Genomic DNA, 27,820 nt, shown 5'->3' on the forward strand with positions numbered 1-27,820 from the left:
TCCCTCCGTACTGCACTAAAGTGTCAACCAAGTCAGGATGGCAATATTGGTCAAGCTGTAAGGTGAATGGGGCCTAAGAATGCTGAAAGTCTGGATCAATATCCATATTGGATGTCCTAATCAGAGGCCAGATAAAAAGAGATTGGCAACTACATGTAAAGTGTAAGTTATTTTCCTCCTTTAGGTTCTATTCCCCCACTAGCCTCCTGCTATTATATTTCATCCAGTTGGCAGAATGGGACAGTAGAAGCTATTGATATCTCTATGGTTACTGTTCTTATGAGCAACCAGTCCATTCTCTTTTTATGATCAGAGGCTGGTACGACTAGTTTTCCTATTCCGTTGAGAAAAGTGCTTTGTTGTTGCACAGTACTCTGTTACAGCTTGGCCAGGAACTAATGAGCTTTGCCAAATGAGGGAAAGCAAGTTTCAGTGTCTGTTGCCCCCAAGGAGTCAATACAACAGCCCCCTTCGTTGTTCCAATGCACTACTGCTGGAGATTCCAGGTTCTGAGGAATGAATTCTATTAAGATCACAAAGGTTCTTTAGATTATAAGCAAAGAAAATAAAACACAAAAAATCTAGTTTGAAATATTGCTATTTTAATCTTTACACCATTTTATTTCCCTTTCCCACCAACCATCAATACCAATTTTTGATTGATACAGAAGACATACTTGTACAGTGAAAATATATTGTTTAACTCTGGCCATCACTCCCTCCTTGGGTATACTTTATTAGTACAAACGATAATGTTCACAACCTCTGACCTGTTCAACCCGAGCTACTTCTGTAACCCCCTCCAGCCTTGAATTCTCTCAGTTCCTCTGACTCTGGCCTCCTGTACCTCACCCTTCATTCCAGCATTGTCAGCTATACCTTCAGCCACCTAGATCCCATGCTCTGGAGTTCCCTCCCCTAAATCCCTCTGCACCTCCCTCCTCCTTCAAGTCCCTCCTTTCACCCATCTCTTTGACTATGCCTCTGGTCACCCCTCCTAATATCTCGTATGGTTTGGTGTATTTTTCTGATTATGCCTTGGAATGTATTTTTACATTAAAGGGGCTATATAAATGCAAGTTGTAGTAATGAGCAAAGTGGACTATGTTGTGATTACAGTGTAAAGATGTATGATTTGATCTGCAAAAACTCCAACTTTTGTATGAACTAATTTTGGTGTAAAATCCTAGAAGTCCTGTTAATTTTGAATGAGGTTTTCTCAAAGTATGGAAAAGTTTAAAACAAAATATAAAATGTGCTGTAATCAAGCACATTATTTGGAGATCTGTGAAAGAGCTATCTCCTCCTTAAAAGTAATTCATGATGTGTTGAAATTGTGATGGCATGATTTTTACTTTGTTTTCAGACCTCGTGTGGCGCTGACTTGTACAAACCAGGGGAGGTCCCAGGCTGGATCCTAAGACTGTTGAGCTCGCTGTTCTCTGGGCAAGGTGGCAGCACAGGGTATTACAGTTGGCCTCTGTACCTTTGGGAGTCTGGGGGAGGGGGGAAATTAGCCAGGGTTTCCGTTCCTGATCATGATCTAGTGACCTCTGCTGAAAACTGCATGTGTGTCATCATTGAGGACAGGGTTGAGTTTTGCTGTGGTGCCCCCATGGTTAAATTTCTAGGCTCATGTGTGAATAACAACCACCTGTTGGGGTGCCAGCCCCTGTCCGCCATACCCCATGATGCATTCAACTGCAGGAAAGCAAGGGCAAAACTCCCTAAGAAAAAGTCAACTGCACTTCACTACTGATCGATATGAACAAGACACAACCACAGGTTGGTGACTAATTCCTTTTATTAGAATGCAGTTACACATCATTGATTATTCCTCAATGTGTTAACAGATATGAGAGCTTTTATATAAATATAATTCCAGATGTACTTATTTAAATAGAAGTACTTTGACTTTGTAATTTTTAGTGTTAAATATTTATTATATTACAATTAGAATTAACATACCGCAGAAACCAGTAAGGATGTGTTATATTTTTCAACTGTAACAAATGAAATGCAGAAAAGTAACTAATACAGTAACAAATATACAATACAGGAGCAGGTAAAAATGGAAGGTGCATTTTAGAAAGATGTTGGGAGGTCTTGGACAAAAAAAAGTCAATCTCTGCAAATTGGAGCTGCTTTGAAATAGCACGGTCTCATATGTTGATTGCAGCTTTACATAACATTATATTTGAAGAAGAATGATTGCTGCTATGATCATAAAGGTTCTTGTTTGGACTTTAAACTAGTGAAAATAAAACTGGAAAACAAGTTGTTTTGAAAGATTGCTATTGTAATCCTTGCACCATTTTACTTCCCTTCCCCCTCCACTCATTAATACCAATCTTTAATTGAAACACCACACATACTTGCAGAGTTTAATTCTAGTCATCCACACTCTCCTTGGGAAATAAAAATGTTCACAACTTCTGTCCTGTTCAACCCGGCGCTATCTCTTTAACCTCCTCCAGCCCTACAACACGCCTTGCACTCACTGTTCCTCTGACTCTGGCTGCTTATGCATCCCCTTCCCTTTCAGTCCAGCATTGGTGGATATGCCTTCAGCCACCAAAACCCTATGCTCTGGAATTCCCTCCCTCAATCCATCTGCTTCTTCACCTCCCTCTCCTCCTTTTAAGAACCTCCTTTGACCAATCTTTTGGTCACCCTTTCTAATATCTCGTATGGTTCAGAGTCCATTTTGTTTTCTGATTATGGCTCTGTAAAGTGCCTTAGATTATTTCTTTATATTTTATTCTTTAGTGACACCATATATCCCTTTTATTCAATTTATATTCTATGATTGAAGTTTCCCAGGTCACATGTGAACCGTGGCCTAGAGGGTGGGCACCATTTTCCAGGCCTCTCTCCAACTCGAATACTTTCTGAATTCCTCCTCGTGCTTCTCCACAGCAGCATAGGGAAGATCGGCACCTCAGCAATACGAGGGCTTGCAGGGGTGACACCCCCTACCCCTCCCCCCGCGAGACCAGCAGTCTTGGCTTCATTCATTGGCGTTCTAACATGTTGTACCTCTGCACTCCCACTTCTGTCGTCACCCTGGGTGATGACAGCACCAATAACAATAAAATGATATTGTGAGTCTTTGCACAAAGTTCGCAATGTAGTGCCTATTCCTTTAAACATACTTTTAAGTGGAGTCTTGTTTGTCACTGAACCATTCATTGTATTCCAAAGTCATTGATAGGGCATTACTGAGTGATTAAATGGGTAAAGCAACATATTCAGATACAGTGAATGGTCCTTTTGTGTTGAAAACTTCTGCACTATGGATTCAAGGAGGGACTTGAAGACTAATTTGAAAAACCTGCATTCTCAACCTGTTGGAGTTATAGATATGATTGAATTGTACAGTGTACTTTATGATAACAAAAATTGTGACATTTCCTATGGAAAGCACATTTGGATTGCCAATGTTATCCCGCTCTGTACTGAAAGTACTGGTATTCTGAGATACAGTTCCACATGTGAACTTGTGATACTGGGCAGTGGCAGGCTATTCTACCAGGAGGGGGAATCACAGCTGAGCCTCACCTAACACCCACAGACAAACACTTCCAAGCAAGTGTCACTGGTTAGTGATCAGGGCCAGGAAGTCTGCTATTCTCCCACCCCCACCTTAAGGACACTCAATCCAACTGCTGCCCTGACCTAGATAAGCCAACTCAGCACAGGCCAAGAATCAAGCCCGAGGCCTTCTGGTCTGCACAGCTGAATACTATACCACCTTTACCCACTCCAGCAGAGGAGCCAAGGTATATCATTTCTTAAAGATACTCCAACAATGCGCAGGACTGTTGTGCAGGTAGATACTTTGGAGGTGGCTTGTGATGCAGTTCACTTCCATGCAGTTTGAATATACATGTAATTCCTCATGCAAAGATAAAAACTGATGCGATTATAGTGAACTCAGTATTTATGTGAGGGGAGAATGTCAAACCACAAGAAAAGTTGCAATATCAAAAAAGTCAAAAGTTTAAAATAACAACTCGAATTATTCTTGCCCTTGGTAACTGCAGTGTATCTAGAGCTGTAATCAAGCTGAACAAGGAGCTGGAATGGAGTGTGCTGTTGGAAACAGTTGAGACAACACAATTTGCTCGTCATTTCTAACGTGTGTAAAGGAATACGCTGTGGTTTCCGCCTTGATGAAAAGTCTATGCCGAATTACTTCCAGTTGCCTGACTTGTTGCGGAGTTGCTCCCACCTCCTCCTCGCAATGACAGCAAGCCAAGGAAGGTACTTATTCCATACGCTATCATCACTACACCCGCAAAGAACTGTGGGGAAAGCACATCATGTCATTAGATCGATACAGCACAGGCTACAGATTTCTTCCCCGCCCCCCTTCCCTCCTGAAGCAGGTAGGGAAAGTGGTGGTGATGGTGGTGGGGTGAGGGGGTTGGCGGGAAGGGAAAAAGCCAACTAGCGCTCCTACTCCAAGCTGCAAAGTACATCGCACCGTTTGCTGATGTTCATTCACTGTCGTGGCAACTTAGCTGAGATGCCAGAGTGTTTCTGGTACCGATAGAATTAAACGTACAAGTCAGTGTTTTCAAGCAAGGATTTTGGTGGTGGGGGAGAAATTGCTCGCAGATCTATCAGTAACAGTGCAATATCAGTAATTGACATTTTTGCCATAAGTATTTCATCAGAATCATTTCATAATTCCTAAACAATGGGTTAAATTATAAGGACAGGTTGCATAAACTTGGTTTTTATCTCCTTTAAGAAGGTTGAGGGGCGATCTAATCGAAGTGCTTAAAATGATAAATGGATTCCATAGGGTAGACACACAAACTATTCCCTCTGATAGGGGCATCCACAACAAGAGGACACAATCTTAAATTAGAGCTAGGCCTGTTAGGAGTGAAATCAAGAAGCATTTTTTCCCCCACACAAAGGATATTGGAAATCTAGAATTCTCTCCCTTAAAAGGCTGTGGATGTTGGGTCAATTGAAATTTAAGACTGAAATCATAGATTTTTGTTGGTAAGGGTATCAAGGGATATGGATCAAAAGGTAGCTAAAATCGAGTTGAGATACAGATCAGTCATGATCTAATAGACAGGTGAAGCAATCTCAATGAGCTGAATGGCCTACTCCTGTTCCCAAGTTCCTCTAATACACACATTTCTCAAACTAGGATTATTACCATCCATAACAACCAATATCGAAGCCTCACTTGTGATTTCTGTGCCAGACGTGAGTAGTCGAGGTATTACAGATCTTCCTCAGGTTTCAGGCCATGGAAGCATATTAAGGGGGTAATTATCCCATGGATATATTATGGTAGATTTTGAATTAATTGTTCTGTCAACAGCTGAACATCACCAAGAACCTTCTTCATATTTCAGATATTCAAATCGGAATCTTTGATTCTGAGAACGTGATTGGAGGTTTTAAATTTGCATATCCAATGGAGGAAGAATTATGCTGTGCGCTACATGTAATGAAATCATACGTTTGTTTATAAAGAACAGATTTATAACTTTGCTAAACAAACTGCACACAGAAAATTCTTCCTGCCGAGGTGCTCTGATTTCTACAGGCTTTGCTGCCTCATCCGGTTGAATGCAGGAGACTTTGTACCACTCTTGATACAAAGGCAACACAGCCAGCTCCACTCAAACCTAACACAGCCAGCTCCACTCAAACCTCACGAGTGGCTGTTCCTGCTGATTCAATAGAAACTGAAAATCGCCAGTTATTTCCTGTTCACCTTAACAGTTTTACAAAACAGCAACATCAGAAATATTTTAGGAGTTTCCAGTCAGTTCAAATACTGACTATTCAGCTGGATTGTACATGTTGCATGAATGAGAACGGGCCTAGCACTGTGTTTATCCCATTATCAATATTAACAGTAATGTAAAATTAAATATTTTACACGTCTCAGATTTTACAATTGTGAATACTAATCTTTAATTGTATAATTTTTTAATACCATTCACTTTGAAAAGGTAAAGGCCAATTTAAAATATGTTTAAACACTCACCGCAGCAGCTGCTCTGTTATTGTATTTGTGAGACCCTTTAATAGATGTTGGGTCAACAGAAGAGGCATTGGTAATGAAGGCAGTTAAGTACAGAATTGTAGCACCCAAGTTAAAATATAACAGCTGTGGAGAGAGAAACAGATGTAAGAGGTTGTCTCAAGCTGCAGGCCACTACAACAGGGTTATACTTAGCATATTTCTTTATGTTTGCGTATTGTCGCAAATGCAAAAATAAATAATAGGTTTACAGTCAAGTCCCCAATCTCTTTGCTTCCCACGGATGATTAAAGGGAATAGAATCAGGGATTTTCAAGTCCTAGGGAGTGTCGCTATTTAGTAAACTCCATGTTTCCCCCCCACCCCCCGCCGAATTTTCCTCCATCTCCTGAAGAGCCAACTCCTGTTAGGTAGAGTTCACAGGTGCTGATCGCCCTCCAGTACTTTTCCCAAATGGGCCGCCTTCCATGCATTAACCTAGACAGAGTGTGTTGGCAGGCTATTCTACCATAGGGAGCATCACAACTAAGCCTAAACCCTCCCTCAACTGATGCCCCCACACACACAGGGACCATGAGGCCTAGTGCTGTCCCAACTCAGATCAGCTAGCTCAGCACGAACTGAACCTAATGCACCATTTTTAGCCAAGATTTACAAAAATGGGAGACAATTCTCTACTTTTCTTTCTTCACCTCTTCCTTGTTTCTTGTTTTAGCAGGAAGGCAGAACAGATTGAATCATGTACCTCGCCATATCAATGCTGCTGTGATCACCAACAGAACAGCAACTCTCAGGAGAATCTTAAAGTGAAACCTTTCTCAATAAATCCAGAGTTAAAAGGTACAGGCCTGAATGTGAAGTTTGCTACATTGAAGGCTAAATCTCAGGAACCAGACTGGATAAGAGCAGATGAAACTCTAATCCCAGTGAGGTTAACACCTATTGAAGTGTCACTTCCAGGAAGGTTGTGAAATTGGGCCCTCTGAATCTCAGTCCAATATGGAGCTATGAAACTACCTTTGAGTCTCTCCCCAATAAAGACCAGCCTTTCCTTGCATGTGTGTCAGTCGCTGTGTAAGTCTGTACTTCTTCCAAAGAGTTAAAATGTAGTTAGGTTGTAAGGTTTTAAGTTCAAGTTCAACACCTGTGTATTAAATGATTTGCAGTAGGGCTTAGACAACTGGACTGATGCAGTCTGCAATATGGCAAATTTCATATGTAGGCCTTGACCTATGACACTGGATGTACAGTATTGGGAAATGTTTAATGTAGAGATTCCCATGGGCCCCATTGTTTATGCTGTATCTCACTGAGCATTGGTAATTCATGGTTTCAGCTGCAGGCTTCAGGTTCGGACTCCTGTTTAAGGAACATTAGGTCTCTTGGGGGGGGGGGGGGGAGAAATAAACTCATCTGCTGGGAGAAATTTTCTATTTTGAGAACCAGTGCATGATTAGCTTGAATTTCTTTTAAAAGACTCAAGGTGTACAAAGTATCCAATTTATTAGAGAGTCACCTATTCTGCACTCTGCAATGCCCCAGGTGGGGTCTTGGACTCTCTCTGTGGGAGAACCCTTGGCACAGCTACGCAGGTTATAAGAGACCAACATTGCCACCACTCTCAGGATTCAATCTCCAGGACCATCCAAGAGCTGCTTTGTAATATTCACTCACCATCACTCTGTACCATGTATGGCCCACCTTATATTCTGTATACTACAAAAGTAATGTACCACAATGTGTTAACCTATAACCAAGAGCAATTGTTATAATAAAGACAACAGTCAGGTTGTGGGGCAGTTCTCCAGCCACTCCCTCAGCCAAGGGTGGCCTGTGTTGAGCGAGACTATAATTTAAGGAAAACAATTCACCAACGAACACAGTTGAAATGAACAGGCTCCGTCTAGGGCTCAAATTAACCACATCGGTTTACCACAAGACTGAAAACCTCGAAGAATATCGAGCTGCGATGCAGTAAGAAAAACAAATGTAACATGACCTTTCAGATTCTGTACATTAAACCTGAGTACAGCAAATAAAATCAGAGAATCATAAAAACTTACAGCACAGAAGGTGGTTATTTGGGTCATTGTGCCTGTGCCGGCTCTTTGAAAGAGCTAGCCAATTAGTCCCACTCCCCTGCTCTTTCCCCATTGCCCTAGAATTTTCTCCCCTTCAAGTATTTATCCAATTCCCTTTCGAAAGTTACTATTGAATCCACTTCCACCGCCCTTTCAGGCAGTGCATTCTAGATCATAAGTCACTGCATAAAATAATTTCTCCTCCTCTCACCTCAAGCTCTTTTGCCAATTACATTAAATTGGGGAATTAAGTAAATGTGCAGCAGTAATGGGAAATGAATGGCTCTGGTCTGAATACTATCACACTGGCCCTACTTTTGTGGAGTTTCAAGATATAGTGGTATGATTTTTTGAATCTAGAGAAGTGAGTAACTGAAAAAACTGAGATATAAATTGCTGGACAATTTGCTAACTGTTCACTGTAGTCAGGAATCCCACTTATTTCTGGAGTGTCACTTACACCTGCAGAACCAGCCTGATTCACTGCTTTTCAAATGAAACCTACCACACGAGTCCAAGGCACCATTGGGAGTTTAGGAGTCAGGCTCAGCAGGTAGAAGATAAAGATAATAATGGTGAGTATCCACAGGAAGATTGCCACAAACATCACCCATCCAAATGCGGAATCACCACTCGAGATTCTTGAACCAGAAATCAGAGCCCACACCAACAAGCCGAATACCTGCACAGAATGAAATAAAACATTAGAAAGAATTTGCATTTATATAGCACTTTTCACTATCTCAGGATGTCTCAAAGCACGTCACAGCCAATGAAGTACTTTTTTTAAATGTAGTCACTGTTGTAGGAAATGCAGCAGCCTATTTTCACACAGCAAGCTCCCACAAATGGCAATGAGATAATGACCAGGTAATCTGTTTTTTTTTTTAGTGATGTTGGTCGAGAGATAAATATTGGCCAGGATACCAGCGAGAACTCCCCTACTTTTCTTCGAATAATGTGTTGGGATCTTTTATATCCACCCAAGAGGGCAGACGGTGCCTCGGTTTAACTACAGTGCAGCACTTCCTCAGTAGGCAGGCTAGATTTGCTCAACTCTCTGAAGTGAGACTTAAACCCACAACCTTCTTACTCAGGAGGCAAGAGTGCTACCACTGAGCCACGACTGACTTTAAATTAGTCCAACTTGCAAGTAACATCAGTGCACCGATTTCTCCATCGCCAATCCTTCTGTGTTCCATTCTTTGCCCTCATCTGTACCAAAGATGCACCTTTCTCCTTCTCAATATTAGCTGCCACTAATCAAGATTAAACTTTTGTTAAAAACTTGCAATGTTTTTCTAACTCTTCATTCCCTGCTGAATAAGCAAGAGATCCAGATAATGAAGATATCACGCACAGAGCCTAGCCTCCCCCAACACCTCAGTTGGCGTAGACCAATGTGGAACGGAGGCATATACTGACCAGGAAAATCCCTGGTTCAATTCGCAATCTGCTCACCAATGCAGTTGTAGGGCCCCAACTGTTACCCTAGCTGAGATCAGCTAACTCAGCACACATTGGGAACTGGACCTGGGACCTTCCTGGTCTGTATGGTTCAGTAATACGTGAGATGGGGCCAGTGTGCGAGCCTGTACACTGGGTGCTGGCAGGCTACTGGCCAGTGTGCGAGCCTGTACACTGGGTGCTGGCAGGCTATTTTAATATGAGGGGCATCATAGCCATTCCTGTTCTCGTACGAGAGCCACATGCAAACTTCCAATAGGGGGTCACTGGTTATCCATTAGGAGTGGGAACTCTGACTTACAGTCCTCTCCTCCAAGTCAGTTTTGCATCCTGACCCTAAGGCACTGAGGCTAATTGCAAGAAGTAACTCAGCACAGACCAGGAATCAAACCTGGGTCCTGCTGGTTGATATGCTCAGCTACATGCTGTTTATCAACTGGCCCATAGGCAGAGCTTCCAGTGGTGCCGTTACCCTTTGAAATCAATATTTAAAAAAACAGCCCATCGTTTGAGGGTTATTAGTGTCAGGGTAGTTTGTTATGTCAGTAATTTCCAGTTTCCCAGCCATAAATCTATGCCTGGAAGCACACCTGTTGTTCAACAATAAAGAACAAAAGGAGGTTAATTACAACTTGTGAAATTAGTCGGGTTTTTTTATTGCCCAGACTCAGTATCTAGCTTTTAGCAATTGGCACAGTTTGGCTGGTTTTGAGAAGTGATCGGCAAGTAATCTCGAATTGCTTTTCAGACTGTCCTTTAAACTTGTGTATTTACTTTGTTCGCTATCTTATATGTGCTTTTACATTATAGCTGGAGGCAAACATCACTTTCTCCCCATCAACTGCACAATAGTGTAAAGTTACTTTTATACTTTTTTAAGAATGAACTTGCATTTATATAGAGCCTTCCATAACCTCAGGATATCACAAAGTGCTTTACAGCCAACGAAGTACATTTGTAGTCACTGTTGTAGTGTAGGAAACGCAGCAGCCAATTTGTGCACAGCAAGCTCCCACAAACAGCAATGAGATAATGACCAAATAATCTGTTTTGGGGATGTTGGTTAATGGATAAATATTGGCCAGGACACTGGGGAGAATGTCCCTGCTCTTCTTCAAATAGTGTCATGACATCTTTTATGTCCACCTGGGAGGGCAGACGGGGCCTCTATTAATGATTCATCTGAAAGACAGCACCTCCGACAGTGCAGCACTCCGAGTACTGCACTGGAGTGTCAGCCTGGACTATGTGCTCAAGTCTGGGGATTGAACCCACAGCCTACTAACTCAGAGGCAAGTGTGCTACCCACTGAGCCATGGCTGACACTCAACACTAAAGCAGAGGAGGGTAAGCGGTTATATTGTTTCTTGTGCTGTTGGCTCCTGTCCCACAGTCTTGCAGAACCAATAGAAACCCCAAAGACAACTGGCGAGATCTTCTCAGGCTGTCCACTGCAAGCTTCACCCCAGTAGCCAGTCTTGGTGAATTTGGCAAGTTTACCCTGAGTTTGCCATTGGCTGCACGTCCGGAGATGGTGGCACGAACACCAAACTAAAAGCAGCTCTTAAGCAACTGGGGTTTTGGTAGTCAATGGGATTGTAGGCCTACAAAAATCTCTACTGTCCCATCAGATTAGGGAAGTTGATTTCTGTGAAGCAAATGCAGGGAATCCAACCCCAAAGTCACAGATTAAACAGCAGAGCACTGCAGAGACCAGCTTCTAACATTCAGCCTTAAAGAACCTCAGAATAAGCGCGAGAGGAGAGTGCCTTGTGAGTTTAGTGGTCTGTGCAGCAATATAATGAAATTAGTGCAACTCAATTTGAACAGAGTGCAACAAACTAAATGAAAAATAAATGTATTGCCAAGGCCAAGTATTGTACATTTAATCATTGCCTCTTGTGCAAGAAAATCAAAGCGGCAAGACACCGAGGGACTGAAAGACATTTGGTATGCAGATACATAGGTTATTAAAGATGGCAATATAAGTAGATGAGGCAATCAAAAGGGGAAACAGAATCACTGGTTTTATATCTAGGTCCAGAGGATAGAAAAGCATTGTTGAATGTTTACAGGTCTTCAGTCAGCTTGAAGTTGGAATATGTGCAGTTTTGGGCACCCATGTAGGAAGGATACAGAAGCAATGGACAAGGTGCCGTTGGATGTTCCCAGGGATGAGGATTTACAATTATGAAGAGAGACTTGAACTGTTTCACTAGAGCGGAGAAGGTCGAGGGGTTACGATGAGGTAAATGATAGATTATTTCCATTTTTCAGTGATAACGAGGGCACAAATTGAAAATAATCATAAAAAGAATAAAGGGGAAGGTGAGAAAAAATGTTTTTCCACAGAAGCGGATTAGATTTTGAATTCTCTGCCACAAACCATTGAAACAGGGCCTATAAATTCTTTTAGATAGTTGCTTGAAAAAAGAGGAATATTGAAGGTTATGGAGAGTGAGGGTTTAAACTAGGTGGAGAAAAACACTGGCACTATCTTGATGAACCAAATGGCCTGTAACATTCTACAGGTCTGCTGCCCAGATGAGTTTGCACCAATAATCTTTTGACCCTGTTGAATCTATTATAGACAGGAAGAGATGTCACATTTTGTTATGGCTTGAGACCCTATGTATGGAACAGAGCCACATAGGTGTTGGGTTGTACTCAGAGTCTTTTTCTGTAAGAACACAAGAAAAATAAAGAATGGGAAAAGACCATTCGTCCAATCAAAGCTCGTTTTCCCAGTACCCTAACTCTGCCATCATAACATCCAGTTAAATTTTGGGACAGAGTTAATCATTTTCTCTCTGCTACCCCAGCCAGCAGATTAGTGCAAAATGTTATCACAGGGAAATTCTTTCTAATATGTGTTTTAAATTTACTTATCATTAATTTAAACATGTCCTTTGGTCCGACTTCCTGTGTTTCTAGGTGAGCAGTTTGTGCATAAAGATAAAAGATATGGCATTCATTAGTTTGTGTTCTCTTAAATTAAGGTCACATTATTTCCATACAGCACATAGTTGTTCAAATGCTATGGCTATTGGAACAATTGGCTGTTCTTTATAACTCGTTACTGCAGTGATGGTGGGTTTGAAGATTTCTGTTACACCATTAGTACTGTAAGTTCTAAATCATTCTCCTAGTCACTCAGTGAAATAATGCATGGCCTGATTTGGCACCGAGACATATAGGCCGAGGTTCAATCCCTAGTTTAGCTTGAGGCAATTGATTTCAGCCAGGGCAGCACTAACAGAGTTACAATTGGCCTCACTACCCTGGACAAGGGGGAAAATGAGCCACTGTTCTGGATCACTGTTAAGTGATCCTGCATGGATGTGAGGCGACAACAGGATCAGGCTCTCATGATGTCCCCCGTGGTTAAATAGCCGACTGATGCTTATGCGTGGCCACTTAGGCGAGGTATTCAAGGGCTACCAGCACCTATGGAACTACCTTCAGGAGCACCAAGAAGAAACATCATTTTAAAATTGCCCTCAATGAAGCATTTGATCGGAATGAACTGTATGTAGCTGATCACAGGGCCTTGTTTTTGTAAGGACTGATCCTTTCTCCTCAGTGCTGCCATTCCTATTGTCAAACTACAGCAGTGTAAACAATGGCCGCAGTGTTGCAATTTTTATTAGGCTTGTAATGTGTTGTCACAGTGCATAATGTGCTTCAATAAGCGTCGCTTGTTGCTATAAAAAGTCTTATGAAATGTAATCCTATGTCATCGAAGTATTGTTGTTGATCCTCGGGCTGCAGCAGCATCAGTTGGTCGTGTGGCACTGAGCCATGTTCTTGTGTTTGATTCCCAGTCTGTTATCTCAGCTAGGATAGCAATATGGGGTATCGCAATTGGTCATGGCACTCATGGGCGAGGAAGGTGAAAATTCAGCCAGGTTTCCTACTTCTCATCCCTGCTGGAGTGTGGATGGCGGGGAAGACAGAATGTGGCTCGACTGTGGTGTCCCCTTTGATCAAACTGTTTGCCATCACTCCAATATCTAGGTTTACACATGTATTATGGCCACTTGGATGAGGTACCAAAGGGCACTGTACCCCAGCAAGGAGTCTATCCTTTTAGGAAGGGAGGGAAAAACCTAAGTAGATTTCACTCTGCCCCGTTCATGTGTTCATTCTCCACATCAGTCACATTTTCTATCTGCTCTTGTTTTTGTTCCATAATGCACCCAACAATTCTACAATGCACTGGTTGTTTGAGGAAGTCCCACATCTCACTATTAATAAACTTTGGAATGATTGGTGTCCTGTAGCAAGCTGTTATATATTACTTATACTTGTAATGGGAACAGCCTGTATTGGGAAAAGGCGACAGTGTGGTGTGTGGTCGGAAATGATCTTGGCGGGAACTAATATTTTCTGTGCCATCCAAAGGGTGTTAATTTTGGAATGAGATTGGTGCCATGTTCAGCAATATGTATATTCCTGTGCACACAGCATTGACAGTACCACACATCACTTCTGTGCAAGTTCTACAGCATCAACCACAGCAGTTTAATAGCACTGGGCAGCTGCAGTTACACTATCTGTTGATGTGTGGTGGTTGGTGGGGGGGCGGGGAGGAGTATCTGAGCACATGTACCCAAACACGTATAGAGAAGGGTAATTACGAGCCTCCAACAAATTGAGAAAAGCCGGCAAGGTGATCTTGGTGTCAAACGCCCAATTTCTGCAGAATTGTTAATGTTGAGCTGTATGCTTACCAAAGATTAAATATAAATATAGAGTGTTAGGACCGCCAATACCAATTATTTGTCTGATGGTCATCCCATCTCAAAAGAAGTTACAAAGTCCAAAGCTGATGAGGAACTGAAGCCCATCCCAGCATTAATAGGACCCCAGCCACAGTACTTGCTTTGGAGGTAGCTCCAGTTAACTAAGACACAATGGAAATCAGTGAGATCTTGCCTAAACTAAATTTGCCCATCACCATCTTTCCTTTAGGACCCAAGTGTGCATCTTTCACTATCATGGAATCATATTCAAGGAATCAGTACCTCCATTCTGTTATGAACTTGCATTTATATAACAAGCGATCGCCCATCTTACGGAGATTTAAAAAAAAAATGGGATGTGGGCATCGCTGGCAAGCCCAGCATTTATTGCCCATCCCTAATTGCCCTTGAGAAGGTGGTGGTAAGCCACCTTCTTGAACCACTGCAGTCCATGTGGTGAAGGTACTCCCACACTGCTGTTAGGAAGGGAGTTCCAGGATTTTGACCCAGCGACGATGAAGGATTGGCAATATTCTTCTAAGTCAGGATGGTGTGTGACTTGGAGGTGGTGGTGTTCCCATGCACCTGCTGCCCTTGTCCTTCTAGGTGGAAGAGGTCGTGGGTTTGGGAGGTGCTGTTGAAGAAGCCTTGGCAAGTTTCTGCAGTGCATCTTGTAGATGGTACACACGGCAGCCACGGTACGCCGGTGGTGGAGGGAGTGAATGTTTAAGATGGTGGATGGGGTGCCAATCAAACGGGTTGTTTTGCCCTGGATGGTGTCAAGCTTCTTGAGTGTTGTTGGAGCTGCACTCATCCAGGCAAGTGGAGAGTATTCCATCACACTCCTTACTTGTACCAAAGTGTATCACAACCAATGAGTTGTTTTTGAACTACAGTCACATGTTACGTAGGCTAAAAGCAGCAGCCAATTTGCACACAGCAAGTTCCCAAAAAGAGCAAAATGAGATGAAGGACCAGTTGATCGATTCTAATTGTGGGGTTGGTCAGGATACCAGGAGAACTCCTCTGCTCTTCAAATAGTGACATGGCATCTTTTATGTTCAACTGAACCATGGGAAGGGGCAGATGGGGCCTTGGTTTAACATCTCATCCAAAAGATATACAGAACCAAAAAAAGCAGAAAATACTCGTCACAATCAGTCTTATTTTTTTTGCCTTTCCTGCCAAGTGTGATTCTTGTATGACTTTCACCCACAGTTCAGCCTGATGCAAGTGAAAATCACCATTACCATTTGATGAGATGGTTAATTCCCTTTTTCTTATTGGTTTTTCTTGTCTGAATCTCAACCATTTTAACCCACATTACAACAAGAACTACATTTCAAAAGTACTGTATTAATTATGAAGGGCTTTTGCACACCCTGAAGAGATGAAAGGCACTATATAAATGCAACTTCTTTCTTTTTAAATGAAAAAACTTTCTTCCCAATTGTGACAGAAGCTGAAGCCCAAAATAGTGTATGAGTCACAAATACATAAGAGAAAAAAAATTGATAAATACTGGGCACCTCAATGGAAATCAAATTGTAAACCCAAATCCAAAACCAGCTGCGCCAGCACAATGGGACCATGACCAACCACCTCCCTACTCAAAGCGGTTATGTCTTCTTTTATATAGATGAAGTACGTGTAGGTAGCAGAACGGTAATGGTACTAGACTAAAAACCCAGACATGGAAATTCCCCCTCATAGCAAGTTGCAAAATTGAATTAATAAATCTGATAATTTTTGGATTGACACCAGAAAAAAATGACTTTGTAAGTACCTGGATTGTTGTGGAGAAAAGAACCTAGCACCTCATACTTGGTCTGGCTTACACGTGATCCCAGTCCCACACCATGTGGCTGACTCTTAATGCCCAATAAAGTGGCATAGCAAGATCCAAGATAACTAGGAATGGGCAATAAATGTGGTGTTACCCACATCCCAAGAGCCAAATAAAAGTGGATGGCACTCTTTCATTTAAACACCACCACTTTTTTATGATGGGCCTGCCAAACTGCCAACAGGTCTTTCGTTAAAACAAAAAAAGGTTAAGCTGGATTGTCTCCCTTTTTAGCAATGGGAATCGCAAGTCTGTGGTCTCGATTTGGACCTGGGGCAGAGAAAAGCAAATAGTGCAGCATTCAGTTCCCTGATTACAGTTTTCTAATGTAAAAGTATCCCATGTAGTAGGGCAGAGTTCAGAGTACAGGTTGCAACACAGAAATGTTTAAGAGTTGTAATGGTAACTTTGGTTCTGTGATTGCTTACTTCCTTCCCTGGCTAGATAAGGTCTGTCCTCCAACTCTGGCCTCTTGCACATTTCCAATTAATCACACCACCGCTGGCGGCCAAGCCTTCAGCTGCCTAGGCCCCATGCTCTGGAATTCCCTCCCTAAACCTCTCCTTCTTTAAAGATGCTCCTTAAAACCTCTCTCTTTGACCAAGCTTTTGGTCACCTGCCCTAATATTTCCTTATGTGGCTCGGTGTCAAGTTTTGTTTGATAACCCTCCTGTGAAGTACCTTGTGATGCATTTACATAGTGCCTTTATAAACCAAGTTGTTGTCGTCATTGTCCATGTCAGTGATGCAATGGCAGCATCTATAGAGAAGGAAAAATGGTGACATGAGGTGAATCTGTATGTCAGGAGTGCTGTAGCTCTAGTGGTGGGGGAGAGCTGTCTCCTTGCCGATGTACAGTGCCACATACTGCCATCTCATTCACATTACTGCATGCCATTATTGGTCAATGGCAATGCTACAATGTAAATACAACATAGAAGGGATCTGTTCTCCAAGCTTCCTCCACACAATGTGGGATTCTGCACTCCGAGTGCACAATTCACCATTTGTAAATGCATTTGATAAGGAAATGTAGATCAAATACAACAAACAGATTTGCAAAGCAGGAGGGCCTGTGCAGCGACATTGAATGGATCAGTGCAAACTTACTTGGTACATCAGTAGTTATTGTGCCAAGTGTTTAAACAGCTTACAAATGCTTCCTAAGATGACAAGCTGGCCACCTCCTGTGACAATCAAGTTTCCCTGCCCCTCCACTCTTAAGAGTTCCTGACCTTCCACTGGGAAGCAGGGATACTTCCCAATAAATAAGCCGACTAGGGCAGGCATGGCTGGGAATGCCATACAAAACTCTGTTACCATGACAACAGGCACAGGATGTTGAAGTTGAAGCACTTGAGCATCTGCTACTTAAAATAAAAATCATTATGCCATGTCACTTGAGCCCTCCCATCTAATGTCCCTTATAAAATGGCATGTGTCAAACAACATGGTTCCTTCACATAGTTCATTGCAGGCTGTAGCCTCTTCAACAGGTTGCAGATGTATTTTAAAAATTTATCATCCATCAGGAGAGATCGATTTTCATGTAAAAACCAAGCAGTCCAGAAAGAGCTGGTTGGGAAATGGGGGCAGGTGAGGAAAAATTGCAACCAACCTAGTTAAATAAACATGCACCGTTACCTAAAAACTAGAAGGAAAAGAAATCAGGGTGAATCATCAGGCCGCACCTCCCAGTAGGCAGTCAACAAGAGCTGTACAGTCCAAGGCAATGGAGCAGATCTCCTATCCACACTCTCCATCAACAAATAAATTACCAAAAAAATGAGCGCATAGAGGGAGAAAATATTAAATTCTCTGCAAATAAAACAATTGCTAACGGCAAAGCTACTAAGCAGAAGATTTTGGCTATCTTGTAACACACGGTATTGCAAGACAGATTTTGAATTATGTGCAAGACAGATTTTGAATTATGTGCAATTGGGATTCAAAGTCCATACTAGAACGGAATGTGCTGTAGGAGAATATGTAACACACCTTTGTTAACTGATAACTCCTTGCTCTGACATTTCATTTTTCATCCTCTGACGCATTTAGGCAAAAGTGTAAGCTTCTATTGGGTACTTAATTCATCAGTCACCGCACAGGAAGGCTGTCTCGACACTCAAACAAGTTTTCAAAAGGTGCACATTTTCTGATGCACAGAATTATACAGATAAGTGCAATCAGAGTAATTATAGAAGGTCAATAAATCAGGTCAGTTCATGTTAAAATGAGCAAGTTAATGGTAGACAGAAAAAGAGGATCTCCCAAAAACTGACTTTCAAGTGAACAATATGGAAATAGAATAAAATTGTTTACTAGGGGAAAATGGGAATGTGAGGAACAGGAGTAGGTCATTCAGCCTCTCGAGCCTGTTTTGCCATTCATTCAATCAGGTCATGGGTGATCTGCACCTCGACTCCATTTACCTACCTTTGCGCCATATCCCTTGATATCCTTACATAATAAAAAAGTCTCAGTCTTGAAAGTTTCAATTGACCCAGCATCCACAGCCTTTTGGGGAAGAGAGTTCCAAATTTCTACTACACTTTGTGTGGAAAAAGTGCTTCCTGATTTTGCTCCTGAATGGTCTGGCTCTAATTTTAAGATTATGTCCCTTTGTTCTTGATTCCCCCACAAGAGGAAATAGTTTCTCGTATCTATCCTATCAAATTTGTTTAATACTTTAAAGACCTCAATTAGATCACCCCTCAATCCCCTTTACTCAAGGGAACACAAGGCAAGTTTACAGAATCATAGAATGATACAGCACAGAAGGAGGCCATTCGGCCCATCGTGTCTGTGCCGGCTCTTTGAAAGAGCTATCCAATCACTCCCACTCCCCCGCTCTTTCCCCATAGCCCTGCAAATTTTTCCCTTCAAGTATTTATCCAATTCCCTTTTTGAAAGTTACTATTAAATCTGCTTCCACCGCCCTTTCAGATCATAACTCGCTGTGTAAACAGAAAATCCTTATGTCACCCCTGGTTCTATTGGCAATTATTTTAAATCTGTGTCCTCTGGCTACCAACCCTTTTGCCACTGGAAACAATTTCTCCTTATTTGCTCTATCAAAACCATTCATGGTTTTGAACACCTCAATCAAATCTCCCTTCTCTGCTCTGAGAACAATCGCAGATTCTCTAGTCTCACCACATAACAAAAGTCCCCCATCCTTGGCATTCTAGTAAATGTCCTCTGCGCCATCTCCAAGGCCTCCTGAAGTCTGTTACTATCCTCCTCAATGTTTAATGCATTTCCGAGTTTCATGTCATCGGCAAACTTTGAAATGATACCCTGTATACCAAAGTCCAGGTCATTAATATAGGCCAAAAAGAGCAGTGGTCCCAATACTGACCCCTGTATACTTCCCACCAGTCTGAAAAACAACCATTCACCACTACACTCCGCTTTCTGTCCCTTAGTCACTTTCGTATCCATGCAGCCACTGCCCCTTTAATCCCATGGGCTTCAATTTTGCTACATGGTCTATTATGTGGTATTTTATCAAATGCCTATTGAAAGTCTATAGACACAACATCAACCACACTACTTCAAGGAACTCAATCAAGTTAATCAAACACAATTTGCCTTTATCAAATCCATACTGGCTTTCATTTATTAACCCTTATTTTTCCAAGTGCCAATTAACTTTGTCCCAGATTATTGTCTCCGAGTTTCCCCACCACCGCTGTCAGGCTGACTGTCCTATAGTTGTTGGGTTTATCCCTTGCCCCTTTTTTTGACCAGGGGTGTAACATTTGCAATTCTCAAGTCCTCTGACACCACTCCCATATCCAAGAAGGATTTGAAGATTGTGGCCAGAGCATCCGCAATTTCCACCCTTGCTTCCCTCAGTAACCGAGGATGCATCCCATCCAGACTGGATGACTTTTCTACTTGGAGGACTGCCAACTTTTTAATTACCTCCTCTATCTATTTTTAGTCCTATCCAATATCGCTACTGCCTCCTCCTTTACTGCTACATTGGCAGCATCCTCTTCTCTAGTGAAGACAGATGCAAAGTACTCATTTAGTTCCTCAGCCATGTCCTCTGTCTCCACAAGATGATCTCTTTTTTGGTCCCTAAACGGCCCCACCCTTCCTTTGACTACCCTTTTACTATATAGGTGTTTATAAAAGACTTTTCAGTTCCCTTTTATGTTAGCCGCTAATCTATTCTCATTCGTTCTTTGCCCCTTTTAGTCCCTTTTTATTTTTTTTAAGATCTCCGCTTTACTTTCTATATTCAGTTTGCTTCTCTACTGTATTATGAACCATACACTTGTCATAAGCCTCCTTTTTCTGTCTCATTTTAACAACAACTTGTATTTATATAAAGGTTAACCTCTATATAGTCATCCAGGGTGCTCTAGCTTTGGATGGCCTTCCTTTTCCCCTCATAAGAATGTGTACCCGAACAATCTCCTCTTTGAAGGCCTCCCGTTGTTCAATTACAATTGCCTACCAATTTTTTATTCCAATCTACCTGGGCCAAATCCCTTTTCAACTCACTGAAGTTAGCCCTCTTCCAGTTAAGTAATTTTATGCTTGATTGGGCCTCGTCCTTTTCCAGAACTATTCCAAACCTGATATTATAATCACTGCTCCCCAAATGCTCTCCCACTAAAACATGTTCCACTTCATTCCCCAGAACTAGATCCAGCACTGCTTCCTTCCTTGTTGGGCTGGAAAGACACTGATCAAGAAAGTTCTGTTGTGCACATTTCAGAAATTCCTCCCCCTCTTTGCCCTTTACGCTGTTACTATCCCAGTCTATATTAGGGTCATTGAAGTCCCCCATTATCACTACTCTGTAGTTCGTGCATCTTTCTGAAACGTGTCTGCAAATTTGCTCCTTTATCTCCTTCCCACTGTTTGGTGGCCTTTCATATACACCCAGTAGCATAATAGCTCCTCTATTGTTCCTTAATTCTAACCAAATAGGTTCTGTTTTTGGCCCCTCAACTACATCAACTCTCTCCAGTGCTAGACTAGATTCTTTGATCAATACATCCACCACCCCCTCCTCCTTTTCCTTTCCTGAATACCTTGTAGCCAGGAATATTAAGTTCCCAATCTTCCCCTTCCTTGAGCTAGGTCACTGTTATTGCCACTCTATCATAGTCCCATGTGTCTGCAGCTCATCAATTTTATTTACCACGCTCAGTGTATTTACTTACATGCACTCCAAACCCATCTTAGACATTCCATTAGCTCTTTTGATTGCTTTTTGTACTGGTCTACTAGCTTTTAAGATTTGCTATTTGGACTCCCAAAGAGTTGCTCCTCCACAGTTACTAGTGTCTCACCATTTATGAAACAGAGTGACTGCTGCCAACGAACTGGAAGCAACACAGAAGCATTCTGCACATAAATGTCAGATCCCAAATAAGAAAAAGTAACGTTCCCCACAACCGGTAAAGGACCCGATAGTGATAAACACATTCCGAGAGAGTATAGTAAAACTCTCACAATCTGACAACATCCTAATATCACCGTCGAGTCACATTGCCTCGTTAAATTGTACTGGAAGTTTTAGCAGTTCATTCTGATGAATTAATCACACCGCTGCCACTCTCTCTCTCCCTCTCGTGTTCTTTCTCAGTCCTCCCTCTTGTTTTCCTCCCCAGTTTCTTTGTCTAGTGCTCCTCTCTCGATCTACTCTCTTTCTCAATGATCCTTTCCCCAGCCGATTAAATCCCAACATCCTGCGCCTGCCTTCTGTTCACCAGCCGCTTGTTCAAACCACAACCGGCAGAGGACCCGATAGCGATAAACACACTCCGCGAGAGTACAATAAAACTCACAAATCTGACAACATCCCAATATCACCTTCAAGTCATATTACAGATCTCAATACCTGAAATTTCCACCCCTCACCTTTCTCTCTCACTAATCTGCGGGAAGACCAGCGAAAACAATTTAAGAAACACTGGAACTGCGCATGCGCAACTATTGTATTTTGTTGGCTGCAGTCGCGCCCTTTAGAAAATACTCCAATTTATATTTTTTGGGTCAAAAGTGGATGACCTCACACTTGCCCACATTGAACTCCATTTTCCATAGTTTTGCCTATTCGCTTAATCTGTCTCGGTCCCCACCTGCACAACTTACTGTCCCTCCTAATTTAGTGTCATTTGCAAATTTGGATATACAACTCTATATTGCTTTATCCAAGTCATTAATAAATATGAAGAAATGTTGAGGCCGCAGAATAGATCCCCGAGGAATACCACTTGTCATATGCCACCAATCAGAGTACATACCCTTTATCACCATTCTCTGTCTCCTACCTTCCAACCAATTTCCAACCCAAGTCAAAAGGCTACCGCCAATTCCATGCACTCATCTTTTGTTAATTTTGGGTGGAACCTTATTGAATGCCTTTTGGAAGTCCATATAGATAATATCCATAGACACTCCCTTATCTGTTACCTCCTCAAAAAATTCAACTAGACATGACTTACCCGTAACAAAACCATACTGGCTCTCTCTGATCCGCTCATTTGTTCAAGTGCTTAGTCACTCTATCCCAAATGACAGATTTTAGTAGCTTCCCCACAACAGATGTTTAATTGACAGGCCTGTATTCACCTGTCTTCTCTCTCCCATCCTTCTTCAATAATGGAGTGACATTGGCAATTTTTCAATCCAAGGGGACAATTCCTGAATCAAGAGAGCTTTGAAAGATCAGGACTAAAGCAGCTGCAATTTCCTCACACTTTTTTTTACATCCTGCGGTGGAAACTATCAGGTCCTGGAGACTTATCTATCCCAAGTCCCATTATTTTCTCCATTACCATTTGTTTTACATGTATTGAATCCAATAAATTCCTCCCCTTGATTTATTTTTAGTTTCCCTTCTATCACTGGCATTTTAACCTTTCCTCTACTGTGAAAATGAATACAAAGTACTCACTTAATAAATCTTCTATTACCTTGTCTGCATCACCTGCATCTGTCTTTAATGGGCCTGCATCTCCCTTAGCCATTGATAAGCCACTTGGCACTCTTGCTTCCAAATCAAGAAGGTTGTTGGTTCAAACCCCACTGTAGAACTTGAACACATCATCTAAGTTTGCACTTCAGTGCAGTACTGAGGGAGTGTTGTATTGTCAGAGGTGTTGCCTTTTGGATGGGAGAATAATTGGAGGCTCTGTAAAAGATTCCATAGCACTGAGGAGCAGGGACTTTTTCTTATGCCAACACTTAACTCAACCAACACCAAAAAACAGATTAACTGAGCATTCATCTCATTGCTGTTTGTGGAAGCTTGCTGTGAGCAAATTGATTGTCGTGTTTGTCTACTTTTGTGTCAAATTTTCTGTTTTATAATACTCCTGTGAAGCACCTTGGGACTTATTACTACGTTAAATGCGCTATATAAATATAAGTTGTTGTTGTTGTACAAAGACAACACTTCAAAAGTAATTCATTAGTTGAGAGGCAGTTTGGTTTACCCGGAGGCCATGAAAGATGTAGATGTATGCAAGTTTGTTCCTTCTTTCTAATGTGGTATGTGTGTGTTATTTATCTGTCCAATTGTGTCAGGAAAACTGTATCCAGATATAATGGGGTATATTTTCTTCTTTTGTGCATAGGTGTCTGTTGGAAACATGTATGGGTGTGCAATATTCCCTGTCCAGGTTTCTGCTTGTGCTCTTTGACCAAGAAATTATTTACGTCCAAGCGGAAAATAGACAACTTAGCCCCAATGACGTCAAGGCCTTGCCCCCACCCTATTTTAACCATCTCCTCCAGCCATATGACCTCACATTCACCATCCGCTTCTCTGATACCAGGTTGCTGCTTGCTTCTGCACCTTTCATTGAAGCACTGCTCTTTCAGCCATTACATCTCTGCCCTCGGCAACACCTTCCCAGGATCCCTCCACCTTGCCATTTTCTTTCATGTCTTCAAAACTCCTCATGACCGGTTAGTCTGGGCTACCTACTGCCACCCGACACGGTTATCATTATCTATAGAAGGGACTCATAACGGATTGTTCCAAATACACTTCACCAGCGAGTACTTGTATGTCATGGTTGGTGTGCTCAAAATACATAACTTCAATTGATCTCCTAAAATAAGCAAATTTTTCCAGAGTGGATAGTGTGTGCAGTCAATAGGATAAGCTAGTTGGATTCTAACCACCACAGAAAATTCCCATTGCTCAATTACTGGCAAATATGTTCTGATGGAGGCTATTGTTTTCTGAATTGAGTTGGCTATTTGTGCTCTCTTGATAAATCGGCACCCACATACTGCCAAGTCAAATGATGGGTCAGATTCATATTTTACATCTGAACCAAGTTAATTTCTTAATGGATGTTTAACTGAAACAGAACAACACGTTAGGGTATTAGTAAGGGTGACAATGGGAAGATCTGCTCAATGGCCTGCAAGTATTGGAGGTGTATTGTATCTACTCGAATAATAGTCCAAGCCAGTGTAGCTGGAGTTCTAAAGTTGAACCTGTATTGCCAATAGCTTGGTTACTGGGCAACCTGACTTTCTTGCACACTTGATCCAAAGCAGCCAAGATTAAACAATACAGTGCACAGTTTTGCTGTTTCCACTATGACAACTTCAATCGATTTCCTATATTTTGAGCACACATTCACACCAACAAGTACTCGCTGGTGAAGTGTATTCGGGACGATCCGTTGCGAGACTCTTCTACAGACAAGACAGTGGTGATCACATGTGCTTTCCACGTCAGGTGGCAGTAGGTATCACAGACTCGTTGGTCACGGCATTAGAAGCCGCCCGGCCCCCCACTGATCCGGATGTAAAGAATCTTCCTCCCCGAGGCACGGTTTGCCCTTCAGTACTGGGAAGATTCGCCGATGTTCACCGCTGTTGGAGGATGGTCAGGTTTCAAGCAGTAGAGTAGAGCAAGTACTGTTGCGGTGCTCCCCTCAAGTGCTGTAGTTTATGTTAAATTTTCCTGTTATAGCTGTTTACATATAATAGCAGACTGTAGCCCTTCACTGTATTCCAGTGTGAGATCATTTGAAGCTCTCGCCTTTAACCCTTCAGTCTATCCACAATGCATTGTCTACTGATCCTAATTATAAATGAACAATAACTGTCCACAATAAGAAATACTTTTACACATTTTTAAAATTGCACTGTTTGTAAGTCACAGGATGAGGCCGGTTTGATGTTGAACTCGCGGTCACTTGTCAATATGCAAATCTTCCAGCAACAGGAACACATGTAAATTCAAATATAGAATAATAGAATGGTTACAGCACAGAAGGAGGCCATTCGGCCCTTCGAGCCCCTGCCGGCTCTCCGCACGGGTTCGACATATGTAAAGCAAAAAGTTCACTCTGGCTGTCAACCAACAGTTATTTCAGCATTTACCTTTAAAACGAGCCATATATTGTTACAGGAAAAACAAGATATGAAACGAGTAAACTTACTATTTCCACTACCATCAATATTCCGATGAAGGATTTGAGGAAATTGATGTCCACTCCGATTGGGGAGAACCTGGGACTAGCCGTGTTGCTGTTAGTCCTCGTACTGGTCTGGGTGTTGACTTTATTTGGAAAGTCTGCCATAGTGAGACAGGAGTTCAGTGGCTGCAAACCACGTCTTAAAGTAAAGGCAGTGGATGGTTCAAAGTAAAGTCAGAGTAATGCTGCTGCACATCATCCTCGCCCACTGGTCCGGACGTGAGTTAACAGCCTGTGACTCTCCCAGGAACCTGCCTGGTGACTGCACACTGCTGAGGGCGTCAACCAGAATTAAACATTGACACACATCTGACACCGCTTAGCTGCTGAACAAAATACATCCAACCCCCAACTATCAATTATTTCCTGTCCTTTGCCGTCCAATCATTGCTTTGTTCGAATTGCTTGCTATAAGTGTTCTATACAAATAACCTCACTGGTGTTTGATCCGTATCGATGTCTATCCTGCATTTCAGGCTTGTGATATGTGCGTTATACAAACTGTTGGGTTGAATTCCGCTTTTTCACGCGCCGGCACTGTTTTCCCCCCAAATTTCTGTTTTGACCATCTCTCTCAGGTCGCTGGTTAATTTGACGTGGGATACTGCAACCAATGTTACTCAGTTCTTGCTCCAATACAATGTTGTCTCTGTTACCCTTTTGGGAAAATTAAAGTGAACTGGGACAAAAAAAAAGTTGCAAATACACAACAGGTCATTGGCATCTGTAAAAACAAAAGATTAGCTAATATTTAAGGTAAAGGACTTATTAAGAATTGGGGTTGTCCCTAGTGACACAGAAATATTTAGAAAACTGCTCCAATATGTATTTCCACCACCTCCAATGGACGGACTTTATCCCCTATTGGTGCCTTTGCAGTTAGATTGGAGTCCATGACCCATGAAGAAATACAGTAAACCAGTAGAAACCGATAAATGGTTGGACTTTAGGGTCAGCCTCTGAGTCAGAAGGTTATGGGTCTAAGCTCCATTCCAGAAATTTGAGCACAGAAATCTAGGCTGACACTCCAGTCCAGTACTGAGGGAAAAGTGCACTGTCCAAGGTGTAGTCTTTTGGATGAAATGTTAAACCCTCTCAGGTCCATGTAAAAGATCCCATGACACTATTTGGAGAACAGCATAGGAGTTCTCCCTGGTGTCCTGGCCAATATTTATCCCTCAAACAACATCTAAAAAATGCAGATTATTTGGTCATTTATCTCATTGCTGTTTGTGGGACCTTGCTGTGTGCAAATTGGCTGCAGTGCTTCCCTATGTTACAGCAGTGACTACACTTCATTGGCTGTAAAGTGCATTGGTACATCCTGATGTAATGACAGGCGGCTACATAAATACAAGTTCTTTCTCGGTTGAATCAAGCCGTCTCATTTTATTGCTGGAACCTTGTTAATGTGCTGGCCGCACCTTATTTATTACTCTGTTTATCGGAACCTTTACAACTAAGGTATCGGGGCTTTCCAATATCGTGATGTTTTCATTTGCATGATTTACCGTTTGATTTACGTGTTGGGAAAAAAAACCTTTGTAAAATAAGTATTTTAAGAAAAGAAATAAGGTCAGTTTCACAGTACAGCAACCTACTAAAATGGAAGGCACTCCATGGAAAAATATTTTTAACAATTTCGACAAACACTCAGTGAATGGTGAAATTCTTCTTGAAGTGTACTAAGGTGCATGTGGTAACAAATGGGACCGCCGCAACCGAAAGTTTGACATGACAAACATTAATAAAGCCACTGACCCTTGAATCACTCAAACGGATAGCTCTGTGATACGGCACATCAAAAGCAGTTGCCTTCTCATAACTGCGGGATTAAAGGTGGGAGGAGAGAACCTTTTTAAATGTCCTTTTCGTAGATGTAATTACTTTTGAATTTGTGAAATAATTTCAACTTGATTGCTTTTATAGTTGTAAGGACATTACACTGAAACTACTGTGATGCACTTCCCCCATTGGCTCTCTTATATGTTGCACGTAGCAACCGAGCCAGAGGCCAGCAGGTCCCAGGTTTGATTCTTCAGTGCTGTGGTGAGTCACCTGCTCTGGGGCAGGGCATTGTAGTACTACAATTCTGGCATCGGTGTCCCCTGGGATCAGGAGAGAAATGTCAGCCAGGGCTCCTACTTCTGTCTCCTGTTGAGTGATTCCTGCAGTAGTGTGTCGAT

General features: G+C 42.0%; 1 protein-coding gene across 1 annotated transcript; it reads right to left on the minus strand.

Annotated features, from left to right (window-relative positions):
- Positions 1-1,786: 1,786 nt before the first annotated feature.
- pllp (plasmolipin) lies at positions 1,787-25,968 on the minus strand. The gene is made up of 4 exons (XM_085991263.1): positions 25,599-25,968; positions 8,609-8,785; positions 6,026-6,148; positions 1,787-4,307 (listed from the first exon to the last, which is right to left on the minus strand). Exons 1-4 carry the CDS (start codon positions 25,737-25,739, stop codon positions 4,185-4,187), a joined length of 564 nt encoding a protein of 187 aa, XP_085847389.1. The 5' UTR covers positions 25,740-25,968; the 3' UTR covers positions 1,787-4,184.
- Positions 25,969-27,820: the final 1,852 nt, after the last annotated feature.

The sequence above is a fragment of the Somniosus microcephalus genome, chromosome 6 (genome assembly GCF_052327205.1).
Source record: "Somniosus microcephalus isolate GS21.2 chromosome 6, FLI_Smic_1.0, whole genome shotgun sequence".
In the NCBI taxonomy this organism is placed as follows: Eukaryota; Metazoa; Chordata; class Chondrichthyes; order Squaliformes; family Somniosidae; genus Somniosus; species Somniosus microcephalus.